At 48.5% G+C, this 27,919-nt stretch overlaps 12 protein-coding genes across 12 annotated transcripts; 4 read left to right on the top strand and 8 right to left on the bottom strand.

Moving 5' to 3' along the window:
- Positions 1-245: 245 nt before the first annotated feature.
- HD556DRAFT_1428624 (uncharacterized protein) lies at positions 246-1,782 on the bottom strand (the record flags this gene model as incomplete). The annotated part of the gene is made up of 6 exons (XM_041304732.1): positions 246-443; positions 495-880; positions 933-1,327; positions 1,384-1,543; positions 1,599-1,693; positions 1,748-1,782. The coding sequence occupies 6 exons, from the start codon at positions 1,780-1,782 to the stop codon at positions 246-248; spliced, it is 1,269 nt and encodes a 422-aa protein (XP_041167021.1).
- A 202-nt stretch (positions 1,783-1,984) lies between these two features.
- On the bottom strand, positions 1,985-3,847 carry HD556DRAFT_1322618 (kinase-like domain-containing protein). The gene is made up of 7 exons (XM_041301390.1): positions 3,722-3,847; positions 3,475-3,666; positions 3,393-3,423; positions 3,301-3,338; positions 3,031-3,249; positions 2,323-2,979; positions 1,985-2,270 (listed from the first exon to the last, which is right to left on the bottom strand). The coding sequence occupies exons 1-7, from the start codon at positions 3,782-3,784 to the stop codon at positions 2,094-2,096; spliced, it is 1,377 nt and encodes a 458-aa protein (XP_041167022.1). The 5' UTR covers positions 3,785-3,847; the 3' UTR covers positions 1,985-2,093.
- A 1,532-nt stretch (positions 3,848-5,379) lies between these two features.
- On the top strand, positions 5,380-6,417 carry HD556DRAFT_1225370 (uncharacterized protein; the record flags this gene model as incomplete). Its single annotated transcript, XM_041297006.1, has 1 exon — positions 5,380-6,417. The coding sequence occupies one exon, from the start codon at positions 5,380-5,382 to the stop codon at positions 6,415-6,417; it is 1,038 nt and encodes a 345-aa protein (XP_041167023.1).
- Positions 6,418-6,624: 207 nt separating this feature from the next.
- Positions 6,625-7,777, bottom strand: HD556DRAFT_1436500 (quinon protein alcohol dehydrogenase-like superfamily; the record flags this gene model as incomplete). Its single annotated transcript, XM_041305581.1, has 3 exons — positions 6,625-6,660; positions 6,714-6,923; positions 7,001-7,777. The coding sequence occupies 3 exons, from the start codon at positions 7,775-7,777 to the stop codon at positions 6,625-6,627; spliced, it is 1,023 nt and encodes a 340-aa protein (XP_041167024.1).
- A 1,430-nt stretch (positions 7,778-9,207) lies between these two features.
- HD556DRAFT_1224457 (AFG1-like ATPase-domain-containing protein) lies at positions 9,208-11,049 on the top strand (the record flags this gene model as incomplete). The annotated part of the gene is made up of 7 exons (XM_041296957.1): positions 9,208-9,621; positions 9,671-10,062; positions 10,113-10,222; positions 10,281-10,609; positions 10,661-10,715; positions 10,746-10,867; positions 10,918-11,049. The coding sequence occupies 7 exons, from the start codon at positions 9,208-9,210 to the stop codon at positions 11,047-11,049; spliced, it is 1,554 nt and encodes a 517-aa protein (XP_041167025.1).
- Positions 11,050-11,660: 611 nt separating this feature from the next.
- HD556DRAFT_1302993 (uncharacterized protein) lies at positions 11,661-12,386 on the top strand (the record flags this gene model as incomplete). The annotated part of the gene is made up of 3 exons (XM_041299571.1): positions 11,661-11,835; positions 11,884-12,218; positions 12,279-12,386. 3 exons carry the CDS (start codon positions 11,661-11,663, stop codon positions 12,384-12,386), a joined length of 618 nt encoding a protein of 205 aa, XP_041167026.1.
- Positions 12,387-12,448: 62 nt separating this feature from the next.
- HD556DRAFT_1322652 (DUF1960-domain-containing protein) lies at positions 12,449-13,196 on the bottom strand. Its single transcript, XM_041301391.1, is given in 5 exon segments — positions 12,449-12,713; positions 12,765-12,795; positions 12,892-12,894; positions 12,914-12,934; positions 12,982-13,196. The coding sequence occupies 5 exon segments, from the start codon at positions 13,063-13,065 to the stop codon at positions 12,484-12,486; spliced, it is 369 nt and encodes a 122-aa protein (XP_041167027.1). The 5' UTR covers positions 13,066-13,196; the 3' UTR covers positions 12,449-12,483.
- On the bottom strand, positions 13,197-16,783 carry HD556DRAFT_1260523 (uncharacterized protein). The gene is made up of 14 exons (XM_041299040.1): positions 16,456-16,783; positions 16,339-16,404; positions 16,204-16,289; positions 15,847-16,155; positions 15,738-15,791; positions 15,607-15,684; positions 15,544-15,559; positions 15,413-15,495; positions 15,327-15,363; positions 15,162-15,280; positions 14,919-15,104; positions 14,631-14,861; positions 13,528-14,579; positions 13,197-13,472 (listed from the first exon to the last, which is right to left on the bottom strand). Exons 1-14 carry the CDS (start codon positions 16,703-16,705, stop codon positions 13,388-13,390), a joined length of 2,652 nt encoding a protein of 883 aa, XP_041167028.1. The 5' UTR covers positions 16,706-16,783; the 3' UTR covers positions 13,197-13,387.
- A 183-nt stretch (positions 16,784-16,966) lies between these two features.
- Positions 16,967-19,386, bottom strand: HD556DRAFT_1225392 (carboxyl transferase; the record flags this gene model as incomplete). The annotated part of the gene is made up of 14 exons (XM_041297009.1): positions 16,967-17,201; positions 17,257-17,318; positions 17,370-17,399; positions 17,461-17,477; positions 17,533-17,667; positions 17,711-17,864; positions 17,914-18,078; positions 18,132-18,385; positions 18,433-18,493; positions 18,552-18,596; positions 18,647-18,684; positions 18,741-18,804; positions 18,860-19,046; positions 19,142-19,386. The coding sequence occupies 14 exons, from the start codon at positions 19,384-19,386 to the stop codon at positions 16,967-16,969; spliced, it is 1,692 nt and encodes a 563-aa protein (XP_041167029.1).
- On the bottom strand, positions 19,298-21,109 carry HD556DRAFT_1469270 (ArfGap-domain-containing protein; the record flags this gene model as incomplete). Its single annotated transcript, XM_041308420.1, has 5 exons — positions 19,298-20,544; positions 20,592-20,720; positions 20,769-20,826; positions 20,884-20,950; positions 21,001-21,109. The coding sequence occupies 5 exons, from the start codon at positions 21,107-21,109 to the stop codon at positions 19,666-19,668; spliced, it is 1,242 nt and encodes a 413-aa protein (XP_041167030.1). The 3' UTR covers positions 19,298-19,665.
- Positions 21,110-22,055: 946 nt separating this feature from the next.
- Positions 22,056-23,940, top strand: HD556DRAFT_1224718 (velvet factor-domain-containing protein; the record flags this gene model as incomplete). Its single annotated transcript, XM_041296972.1, has 8 exons — positions 22,056-22,153; positions 22,212-22,275; positions 22,328-22,404; positions 22,458-22,695; positions 22,757-23,513; positions 23,571-23,610; positions 23,670-23,788; positions 23,849-23,940. The coding sequence occupies 8 exons, from the start codon at positions 22,056-22,058 to the stop codon at positions 23,938-23,940; spliced, it is 1,485 nt and encodes a 494-aa protein (XP_041167031.1).
- On the bottom strand, positions 23,919-27,842 carry HD556DRAFT_323435 (uncharacterized protein). The gene is made up of 3 exons (XM_041310271.1): positions 27,795-27,842; positions 27,399-27,746; positions 23,919-27,342 (listed from the first exon to the last, which is right to left on the bottom strand). The coding sequence occupies exons 2-3, from the start codon at positions 27,676-27,678 to the stop codon at positions 24,173-24,175; spliced, it is 3,450 nt and encodes a 1,149-aa protein (XP_041167032.1). The 5' UTR covers positions 27,679-27,746; positions 27,795-27,842; the 3' UTR covers positions 23,919-24,172.
- Positions 27,843-27,919: the final 77 nt, after the last annotated feature.

The raw sequence follows: 27,919 nt of genomic DNA on the forward strand, positions 1-27,919 counted from the left end.
GGTGGTTCTCCATGCGAGGGCCCTGAATTTCCTCCGCTTGTAACCGTTTAACTTGAACTGGTTTATTCTGTGGTACATGTCGATGGTATTAGGCCAGATATGAGCATTATGCGCGCGACTCTTTTGAAGAGCTGAAGGCTGACCACGATGCTTACTTACAGGAATAAACGAGATAGTGTGTCATGCAAAATACAATGCGATATACTATATTTTAAGGTATCAAAAGCAAGATAAAGTCCGCAACGTCACATATACACCCTTCTCAGCTCTGCGGCGCTGGTAATTCGTTGGCACATGGGGCAGAGTTTGGTTGCCCCCAGACAACGAAGCCAGCATTCACGACAACATGTGTGCCAACATCCTGTTGACACCGTTGGCTCGGTATAGTGTGAAAGGCAGATACGGCACAGGTTGGGTGAAGATGTTGAGCCAGTGTTAGATTCCTATGATCGACTATTAGTCCGGGGTGTATATCAACTATGCCTTGAACTTACCAGAGCCTGCAACTTGTTTTCCAGAGCCAGGATAAGTGCACTAGGGTCATTTCGTGAGCGCGCAGTGATAATGTCGAGGTCGAGCTGGTCCATCCCGATCGGTTGGATAACATTGTTCTCTATACTATCTGCCCGCTTCAATAAGACCTTGCCCTCGACTACCAGATGTCTGAGCGTCTGTCGTTCCTGGACAGTTACTAGATGACCATCTGTGTCGACATCGATATCTTCATTCTCAGCGTGCAAATCTCGGTCACTTGAAGGCAAAGCCAGGACATCAGCCTCGCCAAACTGTGCCTCTCCGAACACTGCTTCATCCTCGCCATCTATGTCCACTTCATCCTCGACGTCCAGTGAATTAGACGTTCGAACATGGATACCAGTGCCTGCCCATAGAGTCAGCGATAATTTATGTTGTGTTGTGACTTCCGTACTGACCTCGTAGACTTGCACCTGTAATGACCCTGGTCCTAACGCTACCCCCGCCACCACCTATATCAAGATCCTCTTCATCCTCGTGTAACCGCTCTCGCTCCAACCTAGCGCTTTCATGTACTAGACATGCATCCACATGTGCCTCGACGACATCCCGATCGCCTCTGACTACCTGTGCACACACAGGACATGACGTCCCTCCCTCAACTTCCATAATCCAGGACTCTGCTTCATGCTCCTTAGCAAGCTCTTTGAGGCGCAGATGTCGTGCTTTCCGTCGACGCGTAATGGTTTGAATAGTCTTGCCAATGGCAGAAGGAGATGTGGAGGAGGATGGGATAGAGGTGGTAAGGGATTTGCGAGCTTTTAGTGCAGAGCGTCGGGCGCGGTTGCTCGGGCTGAAATGGGTGATATCAAATGCTCGTGCAATGTAGTAGCAGACAGTTAGACGCACCCTTCTTCCAAGTCATCAACTTCTGCCAAGACCTCTGCCTCACCAATATGCTGAATGATGTCTTCCACCCTTTGCATTTCAAGAGCCGCATGAGCCGCAAGCAGACGCACAGGGATCAATTCTGTACATGCCGGGCATTTCCTTGTCTCTGCTCTCTTAGCTATGTGTATCCTCATTCAGTTGAGGTCACAAATCGAAGAAAGTCACGTACGCACGTTTTTTCACTGGGAGCGCGATAACAGGAGCTTCCGAGTGTGTCGAAGAGAGTGAAGAAGAGCTCGGAGACGAATCTCTCGCTCGTTTCTTGCCTCTGGATGCTCGTTCAATATACTGTTAGAGCACCGAACAAAATGAAAGCACGAACTTCATTGATCTCTGACGTCCCATTTGTAATGTCATTTTGGTGCTCAATATTCCGGGGAATACGTGCACATTATTCAGTGATGTGAGTGAAGCTGAAGCAGGTTTTGGAGGGATGGATTGCATGCAAGCAAGTTGGATGTAGCCGTTGTGTAGCCGATCAACTTGAAGACATTGGTCCGATCAGATCTGAACCACGTGACTCTTGCCGTCCAGAGGTGCTGCAAGTCTTTTGTGATACATAGAATTTCATACAACTGGCTACTTGAAGACCAGGATATGCGGGTTACGTTGTAAAATAATGGCTGAGATGTATTATCAAACATGCTAATTAATAATAAGTATCATACTCAGGCTTCGAAGCTTGGAGGAGTTGCATATGCACCCGTACCCGCACTATATGGCCTTCGGGAAGCCATGCATGTTTTACTATACGTCAGACGGATACCACCGTTTCTTATGAGCCCGTCGAGCGTGGAGCCAGTGAGGTCATTGAGAGACATCGTGGCATGATGTACATCCTGAAACTGCCGCCGCCGTAAATCAGAATGAGGCTGCGAGTGGAAGAAAATATCTTACGTCGACAAAACACATCATTCGCCCGTCACTCTTGCGAGTGAATAGTAATCTTCTATATCCCGGGCGCAGAGAAAACAAGGCTCTTAATCGAGTTTCAAGATAGTCACCATAATCCCCTGTGCTCCTAGGGAGATTATCCACGAAAAGCGTGTTTATGGGAGGATATCTGTGACAAGGTTCGGTGTACTCTTGTCGCAACAACTCTCCAGGAGCATGAGGCACAACCGTCTTGTTCTCGGGGTCTGGGGGATAAAATGCGAAAATTGAATCCACAGAATCATCTACAGTCGGGCGTGATAACTTCGGCTGCTGCTGTCTGTGTCTCATGGGTCCAGGTAACGGTTTGGAGGGAGGATGAGAGTCTTTGTGCACCATTAGAGGAGACTTCTCGGAACGGAATACACGGCACGCGTCGTTTGTTTCACCTGAACAATTGGCAATGTCTTTACTGATAGTGTCGACTAATTGTACAGTTGTCGGACGACTTTCCGTGCTCGAGATCGGGCGCCAGCATTCCGAGATAAGAGCCCAGTGTTTCTCTGAAATGCATGGATCATCCGGCCGAGGCGGAGTTTCTCCTACAAGCAGCTTTGCTATGATACGAAATTCAGCCATGATGCCTCTATCTGTATACCACGGAAATCTGTTAGAGAGGATCTGGGGAACATAGTCAAGTCAAAGACAACTCAGTGATGAAAGCCAACTTGCCTGTAGCATCACGCTACCAAAAGAATATATGTCACTTTTTGGTGTAGGCAAATAGGAAATCTCTGGATCTCCAAGAAGCTCGGGAGCGGTCCACCGTATTGCACCGGGACGGCAGGATGACGGGGCAATCGAAGATCCACCTTCAAGTCCTCCTATCACGGTAGAAAGTCCAAAATCCACAAGGCACGCCATGCCTTCTGCATTTATCAAGATATTGCTCTACAGACCATCTAATTCAGATACAGATGCGTGTAAAAACGATTCTCTTACACCGGTGAGATCTCCGTGGATGAGAGGGAATGAGTGTACTTGAAAATACTGGTCTAAGACGATACAAGTGAACTCAGAGGAAGATGACCCACAGTAGTTTAAACCAGCTGCGACATCATGAAGCTGTTGTGATTGGTGGTTCAGCTCACACCTAAAACGATAGATAGGTCTCACCAGCCATAACTTCGATATCAGTGATGAATTTCCACCATAGGTGTCCAAGAAATTTGTCAATGTTCCATTGGGTATCCAGGGCGAAACGAGAGAGATGGTCTCGGGGGGTCCAAATCTCGCTGTTACGCCTATGAATGGCACGATATTCCGATGTTTTAATTTCATCCATATTTTGATCTCTCGACGGATTCTCTACAACGTGAAGTTCAGCCTTCAATATGAATGACGGAGAACAGATCCCACTGACCCTGATATCATCCGCGCTAGGCAGAAAACGCAAAGCCTTGACAGCAACCTGAGAAGGAATCATTACATTTCTATTGTTCAACACACAGAATTAAGGCGCTCATACTTGAATTTGACCTGACGTGGTCTGGTAGATGCCTCTGTAGACATTTCCGAAAGACCCTCCGGCCACAGGATGGTCATCTAACCGGAGAATATGACCGGTGAGGTCTACGGGCGCTTCTACTGCTTTGTTCATTTAGTCGGGTCAGATTGAAGGACGAAGTGAGTTATGTGAGGCTATACTTGTATTGTGTTTTGCGGACTGGCCTAGGAAGACATAGCGCAAGAGCATCTAAGAAGGTGGCTGATGCAGTCGAAGGGTTCAGCCGAGGGAGTCGATCTCGAACCGTAACTAAAGCGGCAATGACTCGGATAAAGTGTTCGAAGAATTGTCTTCCGAGTGAAGGCGGTGGTTGTCAATGTCATTACACCCCTTCACACAGCTTTGAGTCTAACCTGTTTGTCTCAATTCCTATATGGTCATGGAAACTGTGTCATATGTAGGGGCACTGCATGCTGCAAAACATTTTTTAGAAGCTGCCGCATAATCTGCCGCTTCCATGCTGTCTAGTCATGATGCATGAGCTGCCATAGTGATATGGGTATCTGAGTAAAGGCGGAACACCATCGTCAGAGGCGAGAATACAGCAGCGTAGTAGCATTGCAAATAGAGACCTGAAATAGTGAGAGGAATGAATCGAGCATACCAGTTTATTCCAGACTTTGCTGAGACCCCACCTACAACTGGCGGGTATAGGAGTATAGTATTTATACTCTCTTGACCTCCTACGCCTACAGACGCGGGTAGTCGAGATCAACCACATAGAAGGCCAATACCACAGTACTAGTGTGTATAAAAACCTGCAGTACGAGTTTAGCCTTGCTAAGTACCTTTGCCGGGACTAATTAGGTGACAAATAATGTTACAAAACCTCAATTAGGAGGCAGGCCAATTTTTGAAAAAAAAAACTCGTACTGCAGGTTTTTATGCAACACACTGTAACATGGTGCAAACATCAACGAGTTCTGCCTGCTCAGATTCTTAAATTACAGCAAGCCAGAGGTTTGGTCCACATCCGAGCACCGTATTGTGCTGCCACTCAAGCTTGGTGCCACTGCGGTTCACGTATTGACAGTATTGGGTAGAACACCTTCCTAGGTGCTTCTCGACTTTCTACTACTCCTGGATCTCAAAACTGGCAAGGATATCATCGGAGGGCAGATGGGTATTCTACAGGTGCACGCATTTGTTCATAAGTTCGACAACGCTCACTCGCCCATGGGTGAAGCTTGAGGATGAATTATCTTACTTTTGAACCAATTTTGAACACAGGTATATTTGATCGAACTGCGCCGACCCTGTCATCAGATTCGAATACGAGTTTTCCGATGCCCAAATTCCATATCCGCGCTGTGGAATGTCATATTTCGCGAAGCCAAAACACATGCGACCTACTGAAGGAATCATAACTCTACTATGGACCATCGGGTCACAACTTGTGGTCCAACACATACTTGGATGCGCCTTCAGCCACTGCTGTTTGACTTGTTCCGCCATTGTTCACGAAGTCTTTAAGAGGGCTCCTTCGAACCAGTTTTCCATATTATCGACCAATCATGGCGACTATTCCCCGAGCTTTATTCGGCGACCTTCCCATCGAGCTCGTCAACCTCATCATGAGTTATGCAGCTCGACCCACTTTTGCTCAACCAGACCAATACAAGGCGAAGAATCCATACTCAACCGCTCGCAAACTCTGTCTAGTCTCCCGATATGTCAGGAGCGTTGCACTACCCGAAATGCTGCACACAGTGTTACTGGATTCTCGCAACAAGAAGGCTTTCGTGCATGCTCTACGCATGCAGAAGGAATACACTCAGACGGATTCTCGTCTTTGTTTTGCGTACACAAGTTATATACATAACATTTGGATCGGAGAATTTTGTCCGAGTCCCGAATACTCTTTTGCGCACCGCTCCGATGACATGTTTGTGCCTCATTCAGACCTTGACCTCTTGGCTCCGGTACTCCTCGGCGCACCATCGCTTGCGATCGACTTTGCAAGCATGTATTTCTTGACACGCTGCGTGGAACATGTATGGACCGACATGGGCGAGAACACCGACCAGGAATGTTCGCCACCTCCGTGGCGCACGAAAACTTTAACGCTATTGGGGAATGTCACTAGGCCATGCCCCATGACGATGTTTGCCTCAGGATCAGCCTTTCTGGCTTCCCTCGCCCACCTTGTTGTGCTCCCTAACTCACTAGGAGACGTAAGTTTGCATGTCGCTGGTCGGGCTATTGGCGCTGTTGGACCTCGAGACTACAACCTCCCTCAGTGGATGGCGCACGCTCCATGGGCTTTATTGAAGAGGCTTGAAACCGTCTCTTTGGCTTTCCCGCGTGTGGAACTCCCGCTCGATACAGCTGAATTCAGTGCAGGAATGAACTTGCAGACGGAATTGGTGACGTTTCCCGCTTCCCTGGTGAAGGGCTACCGCGTGCCCCTGGAGATAAAAGCATCTACGGAGACCGGAGAGGGGCGTATTTCTTTGGACGACGTTCGTGTTGTGGTATCCGATACTCGGGTGCACTTTTGTATATATTGTCAAGAGTGGGAGAAAGTTTGGGCATGCGGATGGCCCGGGTAGGCTGGAGGTGGAGGGATGTTACGATACGACTGATATGTGCATGTTCGCAGATGGCTTCGTGTATTGAGCATGTATATATATTTCTTGGCATCAATCAATGGGCTTGGTCGGGACTTTGTTTATGAACGTTAAAAATAAGTAAATCGACTTTCTATTACGCCTTGACAGGTGAGAATCAACTTGGATACGCCCGATGGAATCGTCCGCTTAGCTAGGGAGTCGTGGATTTGTAGCTGCATTTATCTGTAACAGGATGTTAGTCGACAAACAGGTACTAAGTGTGCATGAATGCATACATTAGGCTGCGCTTCTTGTGCAGACTGGATAGTGGCAAGGATGTGAGGTGGAGTGTCGCATATGTAGATCTTGGTGTCAAACCGGGTAGTGTATGCCAGTTGGTGTGAGTTGGGTGAGAAGATGAGGTGGTCAGGAGCATGAACGTCGAATGAGGCGAGGAGCTGGCGCGACTCGAAGGCCCAGAGCTTGATGGTCTGATCACGGAAGCGCTAGCGAGGAGTGCACCATCGAATGAAAGTGCTAGACCACATATGATATTGGTGTGCCCTTCAAAGGGAATTCTGACAGTCTGCAATGTCGACGCATCGAACTCATAGATCGTCTTGGGCTCGTCAATGTCATCATCATCCTTGAAGTTAAATGCGGCCAAGATGGTGTGGTCTTTGGCTGTCCAAATCACTGGGGCACGTGTCGTCATTCCCCAATCGAATTTCCACAGTAGCCTGGTATCCAATCTATGAGTTTCAACATCCCACACCTCGAGACACCTCGCTACATCTGATATGACTGCGAGCTTCTTTGAGTCTTGCGAGAATCGAACCACGCCCACCCATCTAGTTGGGGTTTCGAATAGTAGTTTGCCAGTCTTTAGGTTCCATACCCGTATTGTGCCGCATCTTCCGCATCTTACTCCACTCGCCAGCAGGGTGCTATCCGCGGAGATATCGATGCAGGTGATACTCTGTGAGTGGCCTTCAAATGTTCTTGTGATCCCCGTTCTAACTTCCCAGATTTTGAGTTCCCCACACTCATTGTCATCTCCACCAGCAGTGACGATCCATCGACCATCCCTTGACACACCTACTGCATGTACTCCCTCCTCACAAACTTCCCGTACCCCCTCAATCTCCTTCCCTGCCTGAAGGTCCCACCGACGAACAGTCTGATCTTCAGATCCACTGACCATTTGCTCGCCATCCGAAAAGTAGGATATGCTGCATATGTTATGGTAGGTCCTCTCTGGAGGTTTACGAGTGGATTTTTCATGGCCCTCCAATATCATGACTGGTTCCAGAATTGACTTCTTGGATGCAGCGCCGGGCTGTGTCGAGCTGGAAGCCATATCGGTTTATTCGCTTGGGAGGTTGGCAGGTGTTTGTCGGTGAGTTCGAAGAACCACCAGTAAGTTCTCCGAGTCTTCGTGCACTGTTCTGAAGCTGATGTTTAGCTTGAAGTTACCCAACTTGTTCCCTGCTGAAGATAACTGTCAGTTCCGTACTGGAAGTTCAAGTGGACGCTGGCTCTAATCGCCCGATAAAAGATAACGAAGCCTGAGCTCCGTCCTATGCATAGCACAGTATGTGCTTTTTTTACCCTTCCTTCTTAAACCTGCTCACTTTCCAGCTCACAGCCATTCTCATGCTCTAGCACCCCAGCCTACACAACCTGGATCAACTATTATAGACCACCAAACACCAATTCGAACGCCACATACGTCTTCTTCTTACACCCGGAGAGCTCTTCTTATGATCCAGTCCTGCGTGGGCGTTCGCTCTCACCAATAGCCAAATATTACCAGTATCCAACTCTTGAGCAGATACATCTACATCTTCACTGCATGCTGGCAGTTGCTGGCGTGACTAATGACTACACGAGCACTGATCTATCCACTACGCCTGGATGTCGAAACCGAAGATGATGTCATCCGCAATACCATAGGTATTCGACAAGTGTATCCGAAGACTATTGGTCGTCCGGCAAATGCTTATGGTAGCGCAAGGAGACTCTATTGAAAGTGTGTTGTCGAGCGGCGTTTTGATGAAAAGTGTTTCCTGTACAACGGATGGTCGAGTTCTCCGTAAAAGAAAGGTTGCGAGCTTCCGAAGGAAATGTCTTCAAAGTCAAGGGGCAAAGAAGATTCACGTTGGTACGTTGAACCAAGAGGAGAGTATACGGGATACGTGGATTTCCAGAGTCTTTTCACAGAGTCAAGTAAAGCTTCAAGTATGTAACAAACCGTTGTGGACCTAATTGAAACGTGGCTCGTTCCTGAACGCCATTTCCTCCTCTTTGCACTTTGATGCTCATTATCGAGTCTTGTACGATCATCATAGGACCAGTCTAACATCACATCGTATGGCTGCAGACCAGCAATATTTGTCCTGCAACAACTGCAACCGATGAAAATATCAGAGAAGCTTTCTGACATTTCAAATGGTACACCATCATCATCCTTCTCCATACTAACATGGATATCGTAGTTTGATAGTGTACTCTGTAGGCATCGTGGTAGAAGAGTGGAGACTCGGATGAGTGTGGAACCGGTTATTTAAGCGCCGAGTAATGCCGAAAGCAATTGGGTTGCAGTGGCTCCCCGCAAGCTCCCTGTTTCTGTTATAACTTATTCCGTACCCCGTCGGCCGGTATCGTGTGTGGCGTCCAATTCTTTCCTGTGCAGTGAACTGTGTCAACTTTCCAACCACTTCCTTGCATTACACACTACTATTTCTCCTTCATTTTTTATTTTTTGTTTGTGGACGGAACATTGTCGTTATGAATCCAGCTCGGTCTAGTGCGCTCCACCAGCGGAATCGACTCCTATTGCGGACGGCAGCACAAAGTAGGCGGGCGTTGACCACATCAATACCAGTTGCCTCACCTTCCAGCTCTTTGCCGTCTTCCGGTCATGGACATGGACACGGGAAGGCGTTCAATTCCTCGCTTGCCGTAGAAAGCATTGCACGCAGCGATCCTGCCGAATTCGCTACAATCAATCAATTCGAGACTTCACAAATGTTCCCGGCACCGATCTCCCCGATAAAGCAACATGAAAAACTCGTGCAGTCTGGGGTACTTCGAAGTGACGATCATCAGATTCGTATCGTCGGCAAACTTCAGCGTTTCTGGGAGCAGGTACTCAAGTACAACCCCCCACCTATACCCGAAACGAGGACAAGTGATTCATTGGTGATTTTCTTTCATTTTCTCTCAGGACTGCTGACCCACTTGCTGCTAGATGTCTCGTTTGTTTTCTCGCGCACCTCCAGTACCAGGAACGGCGCCTGCATCGGCACCAAAAGGTCTTTACCTTTATGGCGACGTTGGCACAGGAAAGACGATGCTCATGGACCTCTTTTACCAAACACTGCCCCCTTCTATCACACGCAAGCGTCGCGTGCACTTCCACGCCTTCATGATCGATGCACATAAACGCATACACGCTACTAAATTGCTCATGGGACACTCTGGTGGCGATCCCATCGGTCCTGTTGCGCGGGACCTGGCAAAGGAGGCGTATGTGCTATGCTTTGATGAGTTTCAGGTTACGGATATCGCGGACGCCATGATTCTGAGGCGTTTATTGGAGGGCTTGATGAATCATGGTGTAGTTTGTGTAATCACATCTAAGTGCGCATCCAGCTTTTCATGGCGGTATATTATGATTGACTGTCACACAGTCGACACCCAGACGATCTTTACAAGAATGGAATTCAACGCTCAAGCTTTATACCCGCCATAGAGCTTCTCAAATCGCACTTTGAAGTGACGGACTTAGACTCAGGAACTGGTGTGTATCTAGTCATACTCTTCCGGTGTATGTAAGATCTTACAATTATCATGCACAGACTACAGACGGATACCACGCGCCCTCTCCCACGTATACTATCATCCACTAACACCAGAGAATAAAGCCGAGATAGACAAAATCTTTAATTCACTGACATGTCCAACTCCTACCGCTGCGCTTCAAGATCCTGTTATTGAGAATCGCCCAATAACGACATGGGGCCGCACGCTTCGCGTTCCGCTTTCGACGTCAAAGGTTGCGCGATTCTCATTCGAGGAAATTTGCGGCCGTCCATTGAGTGCCGCTGATTACTTGGAAGTGACGAAGCAGTTTGGTACTCTGTTTATTACAGACGTGCCGAAAATGGGGATGGACAGGAAGGATATGGTATGTTTCTCCCATTCGTAGATCCTTGCAGCATTAACCATCATTCTACAGGCAAGGCGATTTATCACATTCATAGACGCATGCTACGAATCCAAGGCAAGCTCGCGTATTTCATGCTTATGATCGATAATCTAAGGACTGGCGCAGACAAGGATTTTTGTATCGTCAGAAGTACCCATATACCAGATCTTTTCGGATGATTCGGCGGGCTCAGGGAACGGCATCTCAGATCACATGCGGAGTGTGATGGATGATCTAGTACGTTTCCTTTCTTCAATTCTTCTTACGACATCTCAATTTCTGTAAAGGGCCTATCTCCGGAAGTTGTGGGCTCAAGCTCGATGTTCTCAGGCGATGAGGAAATATTCGCGTTTGCGCGGGCTTGCTCGCGGCTGGTGCAGATGGGGAGCAGAGAATGGGCAGAGACAGCTTCTCAATAACAAAGACACGTAGATGCCTACGCGCCCCCTGGTACATAAGTATATATATATTGCTGATTTTTCCTCTATATGCAAACTCATTCTAATATCTCCATCTGCAAATCCACTTGTTTACATCGTCGCTGTAAGCATTTCTTATTATGACGTGACCGCGATATGCTGACCTCCTTATGATTGTTCGCAGGCTTTCTTGCACCGATATATACAAGTTAAGTTCGTAAACCAATGTCCACACTATCTCCTTCAGCGCTTCAGCGGTTAGTGATTTACGTCCTGTTATTGTTGTGCAAATCTTATCTCTCCCGTGACTCACTTATGACTCGGTGGGCGTCCTCATTTCTTATGGCGGGGAATACGTCGATCAAGGTGCCGATGAGTCACTGATCAACGAATTTCCCAAAGCGTTTCTGTCCTGTCAGGTCTGCTTACAATTTGCGGGTATGGCGCGACAATACTTAGATATGGACGTTCTCTACCGAACCTCCTGAAGCCCATGATCGGGATTTGTCATGCGCAAAAGTAATACCCTACCCTGGGAATATCTTCGACGCGCTACGTATAAACGCAGGGAACGCTCGAGGTGCTCCCAGATCGGATTCCGCTACAGCACCATGTCAAACACCCCTGTTACCGAAATCATCACGCTCACGAGCAATGATGCGATGAAGACAACCCCCAAGTTCCAGGAGGCCGTCGAGCTCTTGCGCCAGTCCACTTTTGAAGGCCTCCAACGGATGTACTGGGGCGATCGCGTCCAGCAGCCTGGAATCAGGCAGTGGTTCATCAGTGAGACATTTCGACTCTAGTGACTCTGTGTTCTAATCACGCGCACAGATTGGGATAGCCGCCCTCAGAGGTCTGAGTCGACGGCCGCGATAGCGGCGCAGATCAAAGAAAAGCTTGACGCAGTTGTTGACTGTCCTCCGACGCGCAGGCTCGTCGCTTTCAATCCCTACCCACCTACCAAATGCTTTGCTGCGCCGTTCACAGAAGTCATTATCAGCACTGTAAAGCCTGAGACCGACCTGAATGAATTCAGCAAGATCGTCGACGCATCGTTGGAAGTCTGTCATGACTTCAAGGGATGCTACGGAACTGCGTGGGGGTACGTTGTTGGTACAGAACACGCGAACGAAGTAGTGTTGTTGCTTGGATGGGAAAGTCCAGAGGTGAGTACGCGTGATTTAGAAAGCGTGAAGCGATGCCCATCATATCTCGATAACTCTCAGCATCATGTTGCGTTTATGAAGACGGAGCCTGCCAGAATAACAACAGCTCCTTACGTTGAGGGAGTAGAGGACTCGACCGTCTTCTACGTTCAATCACAAGATGCATGAGAGTGATAATCGATGAATCAGAAAAGGGTGAAAGTGATTGTTCTAGTAATACATTGTGGCTTTGTTGCAAACATCTACACAATCATGATCATGTTTATCATATGCCCGACATTCCCTTGCTCTTGTTGTCCATCAAGCTTCCACGCGCAGCATTCATGGTTGTCGTTCCTGAGTTGATGCCATTCCCGGGCTGATCTTTCCCCTTCTCCAGAATGTGCATCAAGACATCGACATCTTTCGTCGTGCCGAAGATAGTATCCAGTTGTTGTTTTGAAGGCGCACCCAAGATGCCCTGTGCACCTTGATTGGAGTAAAACACTTTGAAGGCTAGGAAGTGATGCGATTAGATCACAATCACGCGATCGAATCAGTGCTCACAATCGACTACCTCAGCTAGAGGTATCGTTCTATGCATACGTAGGAATCATCAGTGGTGGGTTATCGGGCGATACTGGTGCACTTTACCTGTCTGCAAAATGTGAATCAGGTCATGGATTATCTGATAGTCAAAAGCCGAGATGCTTACCTCCTGCTTTCCATTTCTTGTACTATGATAATGTGAGATCGATTGTTTGTCAAGTCGATATCAGCTTACCTCTGCTGGATTAACAAAGGTGATGAACTCGTCTGTCGACTGAGTGTCGGGCTTGTACACAACCTTGGTGAGGGACTTTGGCATGATCGATAGGGATAGTGTGTTGGTAATTGGATTGTATTAGAGTAATTTGAGTGGTTCAGAAAAATGCAACGATGATGATGTAGTTGTTGGTTGAATGATGGTGGTCAGACGGAGCTTGCGAGTGACATTTATACCCCACACGCCACTTTGACGTCACTGAATTAATGAACACTTGGATATCACATGACCATAGACGCATCACGTGCCAGCGCACAACAATGAGATCGTCAATTGTATGTAATAAAGGTGTTCATAGATACCGATTGCACGGTTCTCAATAAAGGTCTCCAAGGCGAACACAATAACGATAGCTCGCCGTGAGTCAGCTCAGCCTTGTCCAATCCAATGCCGGCGCGGATCGCCCGCCACTCTTGATACTTACATGAGTCAGAGGAACGAGGGAAGGTCTAGGAGAAGTACAACAATTAATAAGCGTAAATGAAGGCAACCAAAGATACTAGCCTTCCATGGGCGCATTGAAAGGGAAATGCAGTCGCAGCAAGATTTCTCACAAGGCGTTCGCACTGTTCCAGTGATAGTGGATCGTTGAACATGACCGCGCCTGGATCAAGTAATGAGTAAGAGTATATCAAAAGCACTTTGATGTTAGTACCGCGACACGCTTTTGAGTTGATCAAATCCAGAAGCTCCTGTGGACACCAGCGAAGAGCCTTGAGCCACCGCGACTCGTCATCCTTGATGTTATCGACGTCTTTTTGCTGCGATAGGTTAGGAGGAGACGCTCCCTCGCTTTCGAGAGTTCCCAGGTAGCCTTTAACAAGGTCTCGCAACTCATCGTTCATGAGCAACTGTACCACAGGACAATAAGCCTGTAACACCATGAAAGAGTCTACGCGTACCTTGTCGCTCACAATCGCAGGTATTGCTCTGACAAAGACTTGTACATACCCGCCACTGGCTTCATCTCTTGCATATTCATATTCCGATTCGAACGAGGACAACTTAGCCAATCCCTCAAAGCGTATACCCCACCGATCGAATGCTGACTGTACTTCTTGGATAGTTGCCAAGCGCGAAGCTTCGTGATGCGTGAGTAAAATAGGCACAGCAGGCGACAGTTCCGAAACTTCGACGCCCCCGGTTCCCTCGCAATGTCGTAGGAAGCCAAAGCAAATTTCGGTTAGAAAGCGTTCTACGCGGACTCGTTCATCCGCAGCGTGCTGATCAATCAGGATCAGAGTTGAGCCATCCGCTGCAAGGTTTTTTGGGGGTTTCCCATGTTCCTGATGGGCGGAATGATCTAAATGAACTAAACAGGCGATGAACTTGCGGTCGACCTGGTTGATGACCCGTGCCTTCAATAGGTCACTTTTGTGAAATCTTGTTCGTGCGTGTTCGGAACCTGACTGGAGATATGATGACCCAAAAGCGGAGGCGCAAGAGCAGGGATGATTAGAGTGAATAATAGGATAACCCTGATCATCGGAAGCTTGATTAGCAAAGAGCGGCAAGGATGGAATCCTTTGCTCCGTAGTAGCATACGCATTGTTCGCCTTAGATACCGAAAGGTCAAATTGTGTCTATCTCAGACATTCGGAACCTACGATGAGAGCTTCTTGTAGCCAATCGGGTATTTTATGCTGAGCAGGGCCGGAACATGGACCCTCTCTAAGAAGACGTGGAATTCGGGAAACACGGTTCGCGCTAGCCGAGTTCGTTCCGTCGATCTTGTGGCGCGAACTTTGCAAATAAGAATTTCCAGTACGAGGATTCACGATGAACATTTCAGCCGTTTCCCAAACCGTCGTTCGCGGAATTTGCTCGGACATGTTTCCCTTTTGATCACGATCAGCTGAGTACCAAAGCTTAACGGTAGGCTCCCAACCGCTCACCTTCCTATTAGCTGGAGGCTGAGGGACCTTATTTTGGTCTGCGCTATTTGGAACCATGGAGACTTTGCGCTTCTTGGGCGGGGAACCACAGCCTTCTTCAGCGCCACGTTTGCCAGATGTGAAACCATGTCGAATCAAGAACGAATCAATCACAGAAGATAGAAATGTTGTCACCACATTCTTATGCTGTGTGCACCGGATTCAGATCACCCGGGAGCCGGTCGTGAAAGGAAATCTACACACCTCGATCTGAACTGCGGATTTTGCTGGTTCCAGACAGTTATCAATGAGTCGCGTTGGTATGTCCAAATTTAGAACATAGATAGCTTTCTTCTCGCCTTTGCGGGGCGAACGGCGCACCGCTAGAACTGAATTAAGAACTTTCTCAATTGGATCAAACAAACCTACATGATCTCAGACTCGTTTCCCCTCCTTCATCATACGCCTACAGTACATAAAACACGAGAAAGATACCTCAGATATAAGCGACTTACATGCTTCATAAACGTACTATTCGAGAATTTATTATCAATTAGGCGATGAAGATCGCAGAACGATATCGGATGTTTGTTTATGTCTGAGAAACGACTGAGCAGACGCTGCAAATATGCTTACTCACACTCACACAGATACTGATGAGCCTATTTTGTCGTGAGTGAACAGGTGTCATACAAACTTGTGTCATCACCTTCGAACGTGCTCCAACAAGGGACATGAATCCCTCCACTTTCAAATCTCCGGATGTGGCATCAATCTCTTCCACATGCTGTACCAGTCGATCATGAGTGAATGACGCTGGGTTCAAATCGGTTTTCTCACCTCGGTCAGTGCGCGACCATACATGTGTCGAAATGCAGCCAAGATTGAACGGGTCTTTGTCGTGTCAACCGTGAGACGACATGTCATCTGTTTCAAAAGACTTACGTACCTTTGGAACCCGGAGAACCTGCCCCTTGCTCGACGCACTTTCTCTTGATTTGCTGTCATCTTGAAGTGTGAATGCCACGTTGGGAAACATCAGAGCGTATGCCTCGACCTCTTGCTTGATCCCATCTATAGTCTTGGCTGTAGAGGGATGAGATTGACGACGAATAGGAAGCTGTGTGCGCGCGTCAGAAGAAGAAGCGCCATGTATGGCTTGACTCGCGCTAAAAAATGCATCCCTGACGCATACGACACTTCCTGGGGTTTCTCTTCGCCACCGAATCGATGGTCCTGAGTACAAAGACTTCCCACCCTGCAACACTAGTTGAGCCATGTTCGCACAACAACCGCACTCACAAACCTTGAGAATGACAGACCAACTTTCTCGAGACTGAGACGTGCGTGACGAAATTTCCAAACAGCATAATTCAGCCATTGATGATAGAGCTATATGGAAAGTCTCAGCGACCATTCGACGAGTGGAATAGCACAAGACCTTCTCCGCGAAAACCAAATGTCGAAACAGAATCTAGGGATGCTGGGGTATATGCTTTGGATGTATCTGCGATTATTGGCTGAGTGACGTGTCTGAATGCCATAAAATACGACTCACTGTATCGTCCTTCTTCCGACCCCTTGCCAATCATAGTCAATCCCGCTTTGCTGATCCCAGCACCATTATCCCGTACCCAACAGCTCCATTCTTCGCAGTCAACGCCAATATCCACCTGAGATGCTCCGGCATCCAACGAGTTCTGCAACAGCTCCGAAACTACTTGTGGCAAAGAAGTAAGGAGTTGTGCGGAACGCAGTTTTGCACGGGTCTCTACAGAAAGCTGGTTCAAAGACGTTTCACACGACATGAAGAGCAACCAATGAATCAAGAAATTTTGTTTATGAATGGCGCATTGGTGTATTGAGGAGCAGTCAAATCTTTACATGACGAAATTGCATTGGGCGTTGTTTGGCAAAAGCCTTAAAAACAAATAAACGAATATGGCAGGTCTAATATTGCTCGACTTCGGGGAAGCAGTCGGCCAGACATCCATTGCAGTCCAAAACCCGCAAGAAGGTGGGGTTCAATGTTCAACCGTCCGATCATTCGGAAAAATAAATAAATATCTTTACATCCTGAATACGCCGAATCCTTTGCCGTCGCCGTCCCATGTAGTTGAGCCAACCGATGCCCTTCCGCGCGACGTAGGACGCTCTCTTGATGCTAGCGCGAGCCCAAGACCAACCACATCTCGTGTGTCCGCAGGCTTGATAATACCATCGTCCCATAAACGGGCAGTAGAGTAGAGCGCAGTTGACTGTGCTTCAATGTCTGCTTTTAGTGATGAATGCTGGCTTGGGTCTCTGCAAATGGTAAGTATTAGTCCGTAAAAGGGAGCATTTGTGTTAGGGAACTGACTTAGAGACCGTAGTCATAACTTGCGATAGCTGACCAGAGCCCATGACTGATACCTTCGCATTCTGTTATGACTGTTATCGCAACGAACTCCATTTCAAAAAGTCCGGACTTACGGGCCACATCCATAGGAACCGCGGGGAGTACTAGATTACAAAGCACGAACGTGAAGCCACCCATCAGCATGTCTAAACGGAGGTTACTTACAGCGCGCCCAGCCATTCCTAAAGAAGGACCATCGTTAATCCAACAGAAGATTCTCAATGGAGCATGCATTACCATAATTACCAGCTCCAAAACTTCCTCCGACGATGACGGTTAACTTTGGAACATCAGCGCATGCAACTGCTCGAACCATCTTGGCACCATCCTTCGCAATCCCTCCTCTCTCAGCCTTCGAACCTACCATGTAACCTAGATGGGATAGGTCAGATCATCTAGCGGCCCGAACTATAACACCACCTGCCAGTGACGTTCACCAAGAACAAAAGTGGAATTTGACGTTGTGAACATAGTTGGATGAAGTGTGTGGCTTTTAGAGCCGATGGGGAGAATAGAATTCCATTGTTCGCGACGATACCTACTTCGTACCCATGTACATGTGCAAAGCCCTGGATAACTCTGTAAGGGAATGCAGGTTGTGGATAAAAAAGGGTTTACCGTAATCATGGTCGGACCATATTCCTTCTTGAATTCTCTGAAACGGCTGCCGTCTACTATCCGAGCGATCACATCTCTCATATCGAAAGCCTGGCGCGAATCGGTGCCAACAATACCGTGTAGCTCCGAAGCGGGGTACACAGGGTCCTCTGACACTGCGGATGGCTAATCTCTCGTGTCAATGAAAAAAAGAAAGCTAACCCTGTATCATCACGTACACCAATTGGTTTCCAACCAGCAAAGCCGAGGTCGCCGACCATGCCCCTTGCTATTGCAATCGCATGCTCGTCATCCCGCGCGAGATGATCGGTCACACCGCTTTCACTTGAGTGCATTAATCCACCACCAAGAGTCTCTTCATCGACTTCTTCGCCTGTAGCAGCCTTAACCAACGGTGGTCCTGCGAGGAAAATTCGCCCTTGATCCGCAACAATAATATTTTCGTCGGCCATTGCAGGAACATATGCGCCACCTGAACCGGCAGTGAGACAAATACAGTGTTCTGGGTTCATCACTCACCTGCGACAGATATACCATGTACTAGTGCAATCTGTGGAATACCGAGAGCAGACATTTGAGCCTAAGAAGCGGGATGAGTATCACATGGCATTCACGCATATGCGTCGGATCCATATTACCATGTTGTAGAATATACGGCCAAAGTGCTCTTTATCGGGGAATACCTGGAGCGCTAGTCACAACTCTGTCGGTCCCATGTTCTATAGAAACTTACGTTGGCTTGATGAGGCAGCGCCGCACCCCCCGATTCGACTGAAATGAACAGATTGCGTTTGGCAAGCAATGCAGCAGAAAGAAGAATGACATACCAACGTAGACACATGGAAGACCATGTTCCCGTGCGATCTCCTGCGCTCGTAAATGTTTCTTGACCTGAAGAATTATCAATATTTGAATCTGCATGCAACTTGTGCCAGTTTCTGCTCACAGTCAGAGGATAGTATGACCCTCCTTTAACTGTCGCATCATTCACGACGACCATGCACTCCCGCCCAAATATTCTACCGATACCTGTGATAATCCCAGCACCGGGAATATGCTCTGGGTAAACTTCATGAGCTGCTAGTGGTGACAACTCCAAGAATGGGGTATGTGGGTCCAGTAGCAACGACAAACTAATGGAGTAGTTCAGCAACGATTACCGAAATTCTCAGAGTCTCTCAGATTCCAGGAAATGTAATTAATGATAATGTGGAGTGAGCTCACTAACCGTTCTCGGGGTAGTTTCTTTCCCCTGCTTCGCATGCGCTCTGCAGCCTTCGGACCTCCGCCTTGTCTCGCATGCTCTAATTTGGCCTCCAAATCCGTAACCAATACGTCCATGGCATTCGCTTTCTCCCGAAACTCGGGCGAGGCAGGTGAAATCAGCGAAGGGAGTACCGAAGCATGATACCTCCGAGAGCATCGTGCAAATACGGTCGATGACCGTGTTGTGCGCTTAAAGGCAGACTGCATGACGAGTAAGCGATTCAGCCTCGACAGATAGCAAGAAATAAACGGTTCGCAGAAGAATAAGAACGCTCGTCAGCTGTTTCAATGTTCGCGGCCGGAACTAGGGTGCCGCCATTGACGTTATTCGGGGACCCACACTTGCATGTAAATATATATATGGATTGCAGCACCTGACGACGTCGATCACCACCACCAGCGTCCATTACATACACTAGCATTACAGTCACTACAGATGCGCACAGCGTATCCTTCAAGAAGCTAAATCTACATCCACAATGCCTATCAGAAATCCTTCCACTCATCCCAGTCATCCTCCTTAGATTTCGAAACAGGTCCAGGGGTCTTTGACGTACCTGAAGTGGGGTGAACAGCCGACTGACCTAGGCTTGTGCGGCCGTCGGAATACTCGTTGAAGAAATCCTCTGTGTCATCGTGATATAAAGCCGACGTCTCCCCATCATTATGCATCGACAGGGCTCCATATCCAGAACCTTGTGGCCCTGACCCCAACGTGTCTTTCACCGTCCCCACAACGCCTCCTACTTGATCAGCAACATCGATGCCCAACTGAGTTTTAGACCATTCATTTGCCGAACGACCTGCATCTTGTGCGCGACGTTGCGCTTCTGACATGTACCCGCGAACGGTAGCATGCAGGTTTGGATCCAGAGCACGCTCCATTCCAGGTTGAATCACATTTTCAGTGACAACACGCGATGCACCAGCGACAACTGCAGAAACGAGAGACCACCCCTTGCTTAGGGCGGCTCCCGGATTATCCTGGAAGTCTTGAAGTGTGGGAGCTGAGGTGGATGAAAGTCCGAACGACGGGTGTTGAGAGGTTGGAGGTGAAGGCGTGTTCCCAAATCCTTGATAACGGCCGCCTTGTGAGGGGGGTAAATCTGCAGGGCGAGTGGCGTTTGCTTGACCTAGGGATGAGAAAAAAGCTTCGTTGGCAGATTTTTGATCCGTAGTGGTTAGATCCAGGGAGGGTTGCGGCGAACTTGCGGAGGACACCGGAGACGTAATGTTACGTGCCGAGGTACGCGACTTGCGTAAACCTTGCGCAGAAGACGGACGTCCTGGAGAGTTTGTTCCGCTCCCGGAGCTGGATGGTGGGGCGGAGGGAGTCCAAGGTTTGTCGGCTAGGGCCGCGTCTAACTGGAGAAAATTGAGTCAGAGATTGCAAGATAAGATGGTCGGCATACTTTTTCGCGATATTGCGAAGCTGCCCAACAATGGTAGGTATCGTATGCACTTGTACCTTGCTTATATCCGCCTTGATCTATTGGTGTGTATGACTCGATGAATTGTCTGAAAGGAGCATTCCCGCCGAGCTTGGGACAGTGAGTGAGGAATATAAACTTGTCATTGCAATTACCCACCTGCATACGCTTGATCTGATCCGCCTGCCAAGTATCCATTGAAACTGATCTCACGAAGCTATTGTCGCGTGAGATCTGGTGGATGAAGAAAGTGCACATATGATGGTAAATTCACCTGATGTGCACTCCGAACCCTCTGTGTACACCAGCGCATTGCAAGCACAGAAATATCGCGAAACTAACTTTCGGGGGATGACCGAGGGACACAAAGAAAGGAAGCACATGTATTCACCTGAAGCCCATTGTGGATTTGGATTACCACAGTCTACACATGTCTTGTTCTTCAGATCCTCACGCTTGCTGAGCTCTTGAAGAATCCTTTTGGCTGCGACCTGATCCATGTCGATGTCGACGTTGCTCAAAGGACTGGGCGTGAGAAGGGTTACCAAGTTTAGGTGGTCATTTCCGTCGAACCTTGGAAGTAATAAACCCTGTTACTATTACAATTGGACATGTTCAAAACCTCACGCTCAGTGATTTAAATTTTACAAGAAGCCGCTACTGTTATTTTTCACAGATCATGACGCGGTTGATCATTATATGTACTTGCTTAAATGTTTTTTTTTTTGAATGACATTAATATTAAATTGGTTACCCACGGAATTTCGGCATTCCCAGGGTTACATAGTAAATAGTAAATCTGATAGTAATCTGATAACTAATTGAGGGTGAGTTTTGAGTTTTCCCCGTTGCCACATATATATCTGTCCGAGTAAGTTTCGGAGTGCGCTGGACGCATCTTCCAGGAAGGAATGAAAGTTTATTACGGCTTTGCATAGCTTTGGATGAAGTACTTATTTGATGAGGAGTGGCTCGGTAGTTTAGCTAAATTTTGGAAGATCTGCGTCCTGTGCAACGCGTGCCTCGAGCTAAACTAATCGAGGCAGCAGCAACGTTATCCTCATACCGTGACCTTCAAACAGTCAGGTTACTATAACTGCATCCCTGTCTAGTATTAGACAATTCTTAACACCCATAAGACGCCCTACGACCTTTTATTCGGGTAGAGCTAGTACAGAACAAACAGGTGCGTTTCATCCTATTAATATCATACACACCGACAAAAATGACTACCTTGTCACCGAACCTCGCAGGCTCGTTTCTCAAATACCACCTGCAACACTCGCGACGTGAGAACTTATCTTATCTGATTCCCAACTGCTGGCTGTATATCCTGTAGCGCGACCCCGAGTCTAAATTGTCCGCAGACAACCCGATTTCATACAAGTGCCTTTCTCCTTCCCCTATACCGCATCACACCCTTGCCCTCACATCTTGCAAACTTTCATGATTCAAAAGTCAAATAATCGCTCCAACATTGATCATCAACCTCGTCAAGATTCTGATGCAGGCATCGAGCAATGGGGACAATGGTGGGGCCGAAAGTCAGTCAATTATGTCCCGAGTTGTCCGCCACTCTTCTTAACCTTTAACGATCATCAGGCATTATTCCCTTGAAGTAGTACAACACCCTATGCGTGCCCGTATGTGCGGTTTTGGTGATAAAGTGCGCGAGCCGTCGCGCCTTTGTCTCATAACCTTATAACATTTATTATCAGGATCGCAGGCCACTCGCGCCTGCAGCAGTCGCAAAGATGGTTGTCCGAAGAGAAGATAACTCTATCGTAGATGTGGAGTAAGCAGAAACATTTCTTTTCCCTTTTGTGCAGCTCATTACCTACCACTCAGGGACATTGACTGTTCTTTTTTTCTTGCAACGGTCGACCTGTGGTCGGCTGACGGTAAACGGGAGATGAATCTCGTGTTGCATCCCTCGTCATCTGCGGACCGGTACGTCGCAACGAACGCTCAAAAATCCAGAAAGCCTCGGAGTGCCAATGCTCCATCATCTCCCCACGATGAACAACATAGCCCCACGTCGTCTCATTCTACGCCGAATTCTGCTCACCAACATCCACGCCTACCAGTGGCATGTCACCTCATATCTCATTATCATTATTTTCCACTGACTTTGAACGTCAATATAGTCCACTATGACCCCGATGGTTCCCGCTCCGTCGTCAGGATTCGTTAATCAAACCTACCCTTATCCCCAGCAAGCACAGATGTCAGATAACATAACATATGATGACCAAGATTCCTACAGCTCGCCATCCGAATCTAACAGCGCATGGGGATATGCTCCATCAGGAACTCCCCTCGATCGCTCGCATAATTTCAATCACCCTCATCCATCTTTGTCGCCGTACAACCGCAACGGCATACGCAACGGCATACCCGCGGCTGCGCCGGGAGAACCGTGGCAAGCCCAATCATCGTATCGTACGGATTCCGATCCGGCGGCCAACTATCGCAATTGGCCAGCCACGGAGCCGTCTTATCCAGTGATAGTCAATTCACAGGCGGGCGTGTACGCTGCTCAAGAAGTGGACCCATCGATAAGACATCCCGAACATGCAACTCAGCAATCTGAGACAAGTAATTGGCCCCAGCAAGTCACAGGTGACCCGTCGCCACGATTCGTTCAGGAGCCTTTTCAAGGCACAGGAAATAGCTACGATCATCCCCAAGCTTATGGTGCACCATCACAACCACCGTATTACCAGGGGACATATGCACAGAGCTCCTCGTCTTCTCCGTCAGCCACGCATCCATCGTTACCCCGACATTCATACACACGCACTTTGGTGGGACCGCTTTCGTCCAATGCATGCCGACTGCTTGATGAGCATCGGCAGTCAGGGATATTCTTCCTCTTCCAGGATCTATCTGTTCGAACGGAAGGTATATCTTCATTACCGCCCTGGACATTCTTCTATCTGACGCCCTGGGGTATCTTAGGAACCTTCCGGCTGCGTTTACGTCTAATGAACGTTGGCGAGTAAGAACCGTGGTGTTATGCTTGGGAGATAACAACAACAATTGACATTCCATTTCCAGACTGCCAGCACCGGAAGCGGGTGCAATGCGAGTACATACTCATGTTTCACCGGTCCTTGCGCAAACGTTCACCGAACCCTTCGTCGTTTTCTCAGCCAAGCGCTTCCCAGGAGTTCCCGGTATGTTCTAAATTGCCGGTCTTAATCCAGAAAAAGATTATAACCTCCTATGGGGCGCAGATACGACCGCGCTGTCAATTGCTTTTGGTAATCAAGGCCAGAAACTACCGCTGGTAAGATCCTTCCATCCTCCGTCTGAGCCGGAGGCTTAGAAACTCGCTATCATTGCAGCGAAATCGCCACGGAACTAATAAGCATGGGCGACGACGACGAGATGGCGATTCCGACCCCTCTGATGAGTCAGAAGATAGTTGATGGGAGTCACGTAACACCGTACTGCCTTTGGCCTTTGATCTTCGTGTTCAGACAATGTAATCACCACTGCATCACTAATGCCTCCTCTACCTCGCAATGTACTCCGTACTTGGTGCCATGTACCTTCGTCTACCACCCATCGTCCTGTGTCGTCAACGAAGATTTCCGTGCAATCCAACGCTCGTGCAAGCGAATAGCGTGAATTGTGTCAGGATAATTGAGATAAATGCGGTCAAGCATTTCTCGCGCAGGGTTTCCACGAGTGAAAGCGTCGTCAGAGTCAGGGTCTAGTGCCTGTGGCGCTGAGCTACGGTCTCCCACCGGCTGGACAAACATCCCAGATTCCAGATGGCGCAGCACACCTGACAGCAGGACAAGTACAGCACGATGAGGGCGCCAAACATTCCAGGAAGGGGATATCTGGTGTAGTATGTGTAATGGATGAGCAAAATCATCCGAGGTTGGATCCATTTCTAGCGCGTCACCGGATCTCTTCGTAGCCACTTTCGACTGATAAGCTCGCCGCTCACTCCGGTGCATCGGCGACTGAGAAACTGGTTTACTGACATCTGCGGGATTGGTATCGAAGGTGAAGAGGGAATTAGGAAATAAATCTCTGTCACGGAGTACAGCCTCGCTCTGACGCTGATAGGGTAGCAATACTCGCTCAACTATTTCGAAGGCCCGCTCCGGCTCTGCCGCACGGACCAGGGCCACCGCCAAATGGTTCCAGTTATGTGAATCGAAGCTGAAGCCATGAGATCTCGCTTTCCCCCACATCTCGGCAATCACAAAGTGTTCCCCAGCCGCAGAAAGTGCATCAATATAGATGGATAGGGGTGCACAGAGAAGATTACCCTGACGTTTCGTGGGGTCGGAAGGATTGTTATCTTCTCCATCGAAAAGAGAATCTGTCTTCGAAAGACGTAAGGCGAGTTGCCATATTTGTGGCCAAAGCCCATGGACGGCTTCAATGTCACCAGAGCGACGGTAGGCATCGAGGAGCACTGCCAAGCTGGCCAACGAAGGTTCTCCACCCGCATCCAACATAGATTGGAACAGCCGCTCCACCTCCTCCGGTTTATTAGTTTTCGTATACGCAAGCATGAGGGGACCGTGGACGTGCTCAAGCGCTGCTGCGCGAGTCTGAGGAGGGATCCACGACGCCGAAGACTCACCAGCCATGATGGTCTTCAAGAAGCCCTCTGCAATCTGAAGGCTTTCTTCGGTTCTCTCGTTACCATAAGCGCGAAGGATATGGTAGAATGTGGCGGATGTAGGTTGAATGCCTCGCTCGCACATGTCGTCATAAACAGCCTTTGCACTACGCTTGTCACCCAGCCGCAAATGACCAGCCATGATGATCGTCAACACGAAGGCATCAACGCGGTAAGTTGTCTGCCAGTCTTTTGAGGCTGATTGCATCTCGGCAAAAATCTTGTTGGCGATGTTCATGTATCCTGCGTCGCAGGCCGACTGGATGATGAGGGTATACATCCGTCCATTCGGCTGTATGCCCATAGCTTCAAGCTTGCGAAATATTGTAGAGACGACATGAAAAGGGGCGCCGATAAGGACGTAAGCCTTCAACAGGGTATTGTAGACTTCTACTGATAGCCGAAGGCGAGGATTTCGTGATGATTTGAGGTAGTCAAAAACGCGCACTACTGCCGTCCAAGAACCGGCTTCTACGTGGGCATTCATAAGAGAGGTGATCATTTTGCGATCAGGAGCTATCCCTTCACGTAATGCACGTTTGTAAATGGCTTCCGCGGATACGGGGTCCTTCCTATGTGCGAGAAGAGATATGACAGTTGTGTACAAGACACGAGTGGGCATAATTTTGGCGGCGCGCATCTGATCCAAAACGGCAGAGACAGATTCTACTTCTCCACGCGCAGCAAAGCTTTTGAGGATGATGCTGTAGACGTAGATATCAGGAGTGTGTCCAGCTTTCGACATAGCCTGAAGCCAAAAATTGAGCCCGTCGTAATCCGCGCGCTCTGCGTGTGCATACACCACAATGCTGTAATGTACGATCGAAGGCTTTGCTCCGACCCGTGAATTCTTTGGGCCAGGGAAGAACTCGTGAAATAGTTCGACGACTTTGCCCACTCGTCCGGCAACTGCATATCCATGCATAAGAGTGGCTCTATCCTGCGACGTAATCCACCGCGCTGTGCCGAGTTGAGAATAGTACTCCTCGGTGCGGTCGATGTCACCCTGATGTGCCGCGAGGAGCATTCCAGTAGAGATGAAAAATTTATGCCGGGTGCTCGTCGACTCCGATATGGTTCTGTACAGCTCATTGGCGCGAATGAAAGAGTCAGCGCGAACAAGCGAGCGGACCACTCGTAATTGCATGTCAACTTGTATCGAGATTCGCTGCGCTCGCATTTCTTTCAGCAATGCATACGCGTCCTCTGCCAGGGCTTCCTGCCATAATACGTCCAGCAGGAGGACTCCCATACGCTGTCGCGTCTCCAAACTCCAGTGTCGTCGCTTGGCCAATAGAGACGCGACATCCGGTATGTTGGCCAAAATCGAGTAAATCGTATCTTGGAACGATGAGGGTTTTACGGGAATGCCCAAAGACTGCAAACGAGTAGAAAGAGGTAAGAGATGCATCCCGATATTGGCCCACTCTGCGAGAATAAAATCGAGGACGTGCTCGCCATCTTGATGAAGCGCCATTGACCGTATAAGGGTTCCATAGATTTCCAATAATTCCTCTCTCCGCCCGTCAATAAGTAGATCCGATAATTCGCGGGCGGTAATGATTGCATGGTCCAAATCTCCTACAAATGCAGAGCCTCTCGCTACGAGTTTCAACCTCATGACGTCTTCGCTCGAATGCTTCTCGAATATGGATTCCAGCCGCTCATTCAGCGCAGCAAGTCGTGTGCCCCATCTTTGCAAGTATGAAACGCCATTGTCCTCACCACCTGCCTCTATAGCAGTAGAGAGCTTTTGAGCAAAGTTAAAGACATCTAACGATTTCAGATGTTGGTAATCGTCAGAGGCAATGAGCAGCTGGTAAGCATTCCATGCATCATCCAAGTTAAATGGGTGGTTTCCTTGCAGGAGAGACAGGAAGTGGTTCAAAGGAGAGGTTTGGACGTCCCAGTTTTCGGGACTCGGCGACGACGAAGTCGTCAAGAGATGATTAAATTGTGGAGAATTTGAACACGATGGAAGAGATGAGGAATAGCGGCGGATATTTGAAGGACTTGCAGAATGACTCAATGTTTGCGGTCGACGGGGAACGGCGTCATTGATCATTAATATATGATTTCGTCCTGTGGTGCGCTCCACTGTTAAACTTAAAAACTACCGTTAAAGGAACGACACGTACTCGGACACCAAACGGAGTGCCTCATGACGCAGCACGATTCGTGTGTTACTCCCAAGAGCCATTCGGCACATTCGGCGCACTGAGCGTAATCCACATCCTGGTCTACTGCTTTCTCTTTGCCTTTCCACTGCCTCGCGGTCGGAGTGAAAAAGTCGCGTAGTAGAGGTCGGCGTATGGACCGACCCATGTGATCCAAAGAAGGCCTTAATGCAGAAGCGCGTCCAGCGGGTGTACGCAACAAAAAACTGTTTACTACAGCTGCTGCTAAAGGCTCGATCATGAGCACCCGCACCTGGATGTGGAGTGCTATCGAAGCAGTCTTCAGACTCAAACCTGCCGAAAGTAAAACTAAGGCTTAATATATCGGAACCTTGGAGTTAAACTTGTGTAACTCACGCGAAACAAAATCAACGACGCCAGTGACAGCACCAGTAGCAAGTTGGTGACTGTCCTCACTATGTGTAACTTGGACCAGGCGTGTTTGGCCTTATTTGGCCTGTTTTTTTCGGCTTCGTGCGAAC

The sequence above is a fragment of the Suillus plorans genome (genome assembly GCF_016647745.1).
Source record: "Suillus plorans strain S12 chromosome Unknown HD556scaffold_2, whole genome shotgun sequence".
Lineage (NCBI taxonomy): Eukaryota > Fungi > Basidiomycota > Agaricomycetes > Boletales > Suillaceae > Suillus > Suillus plorans.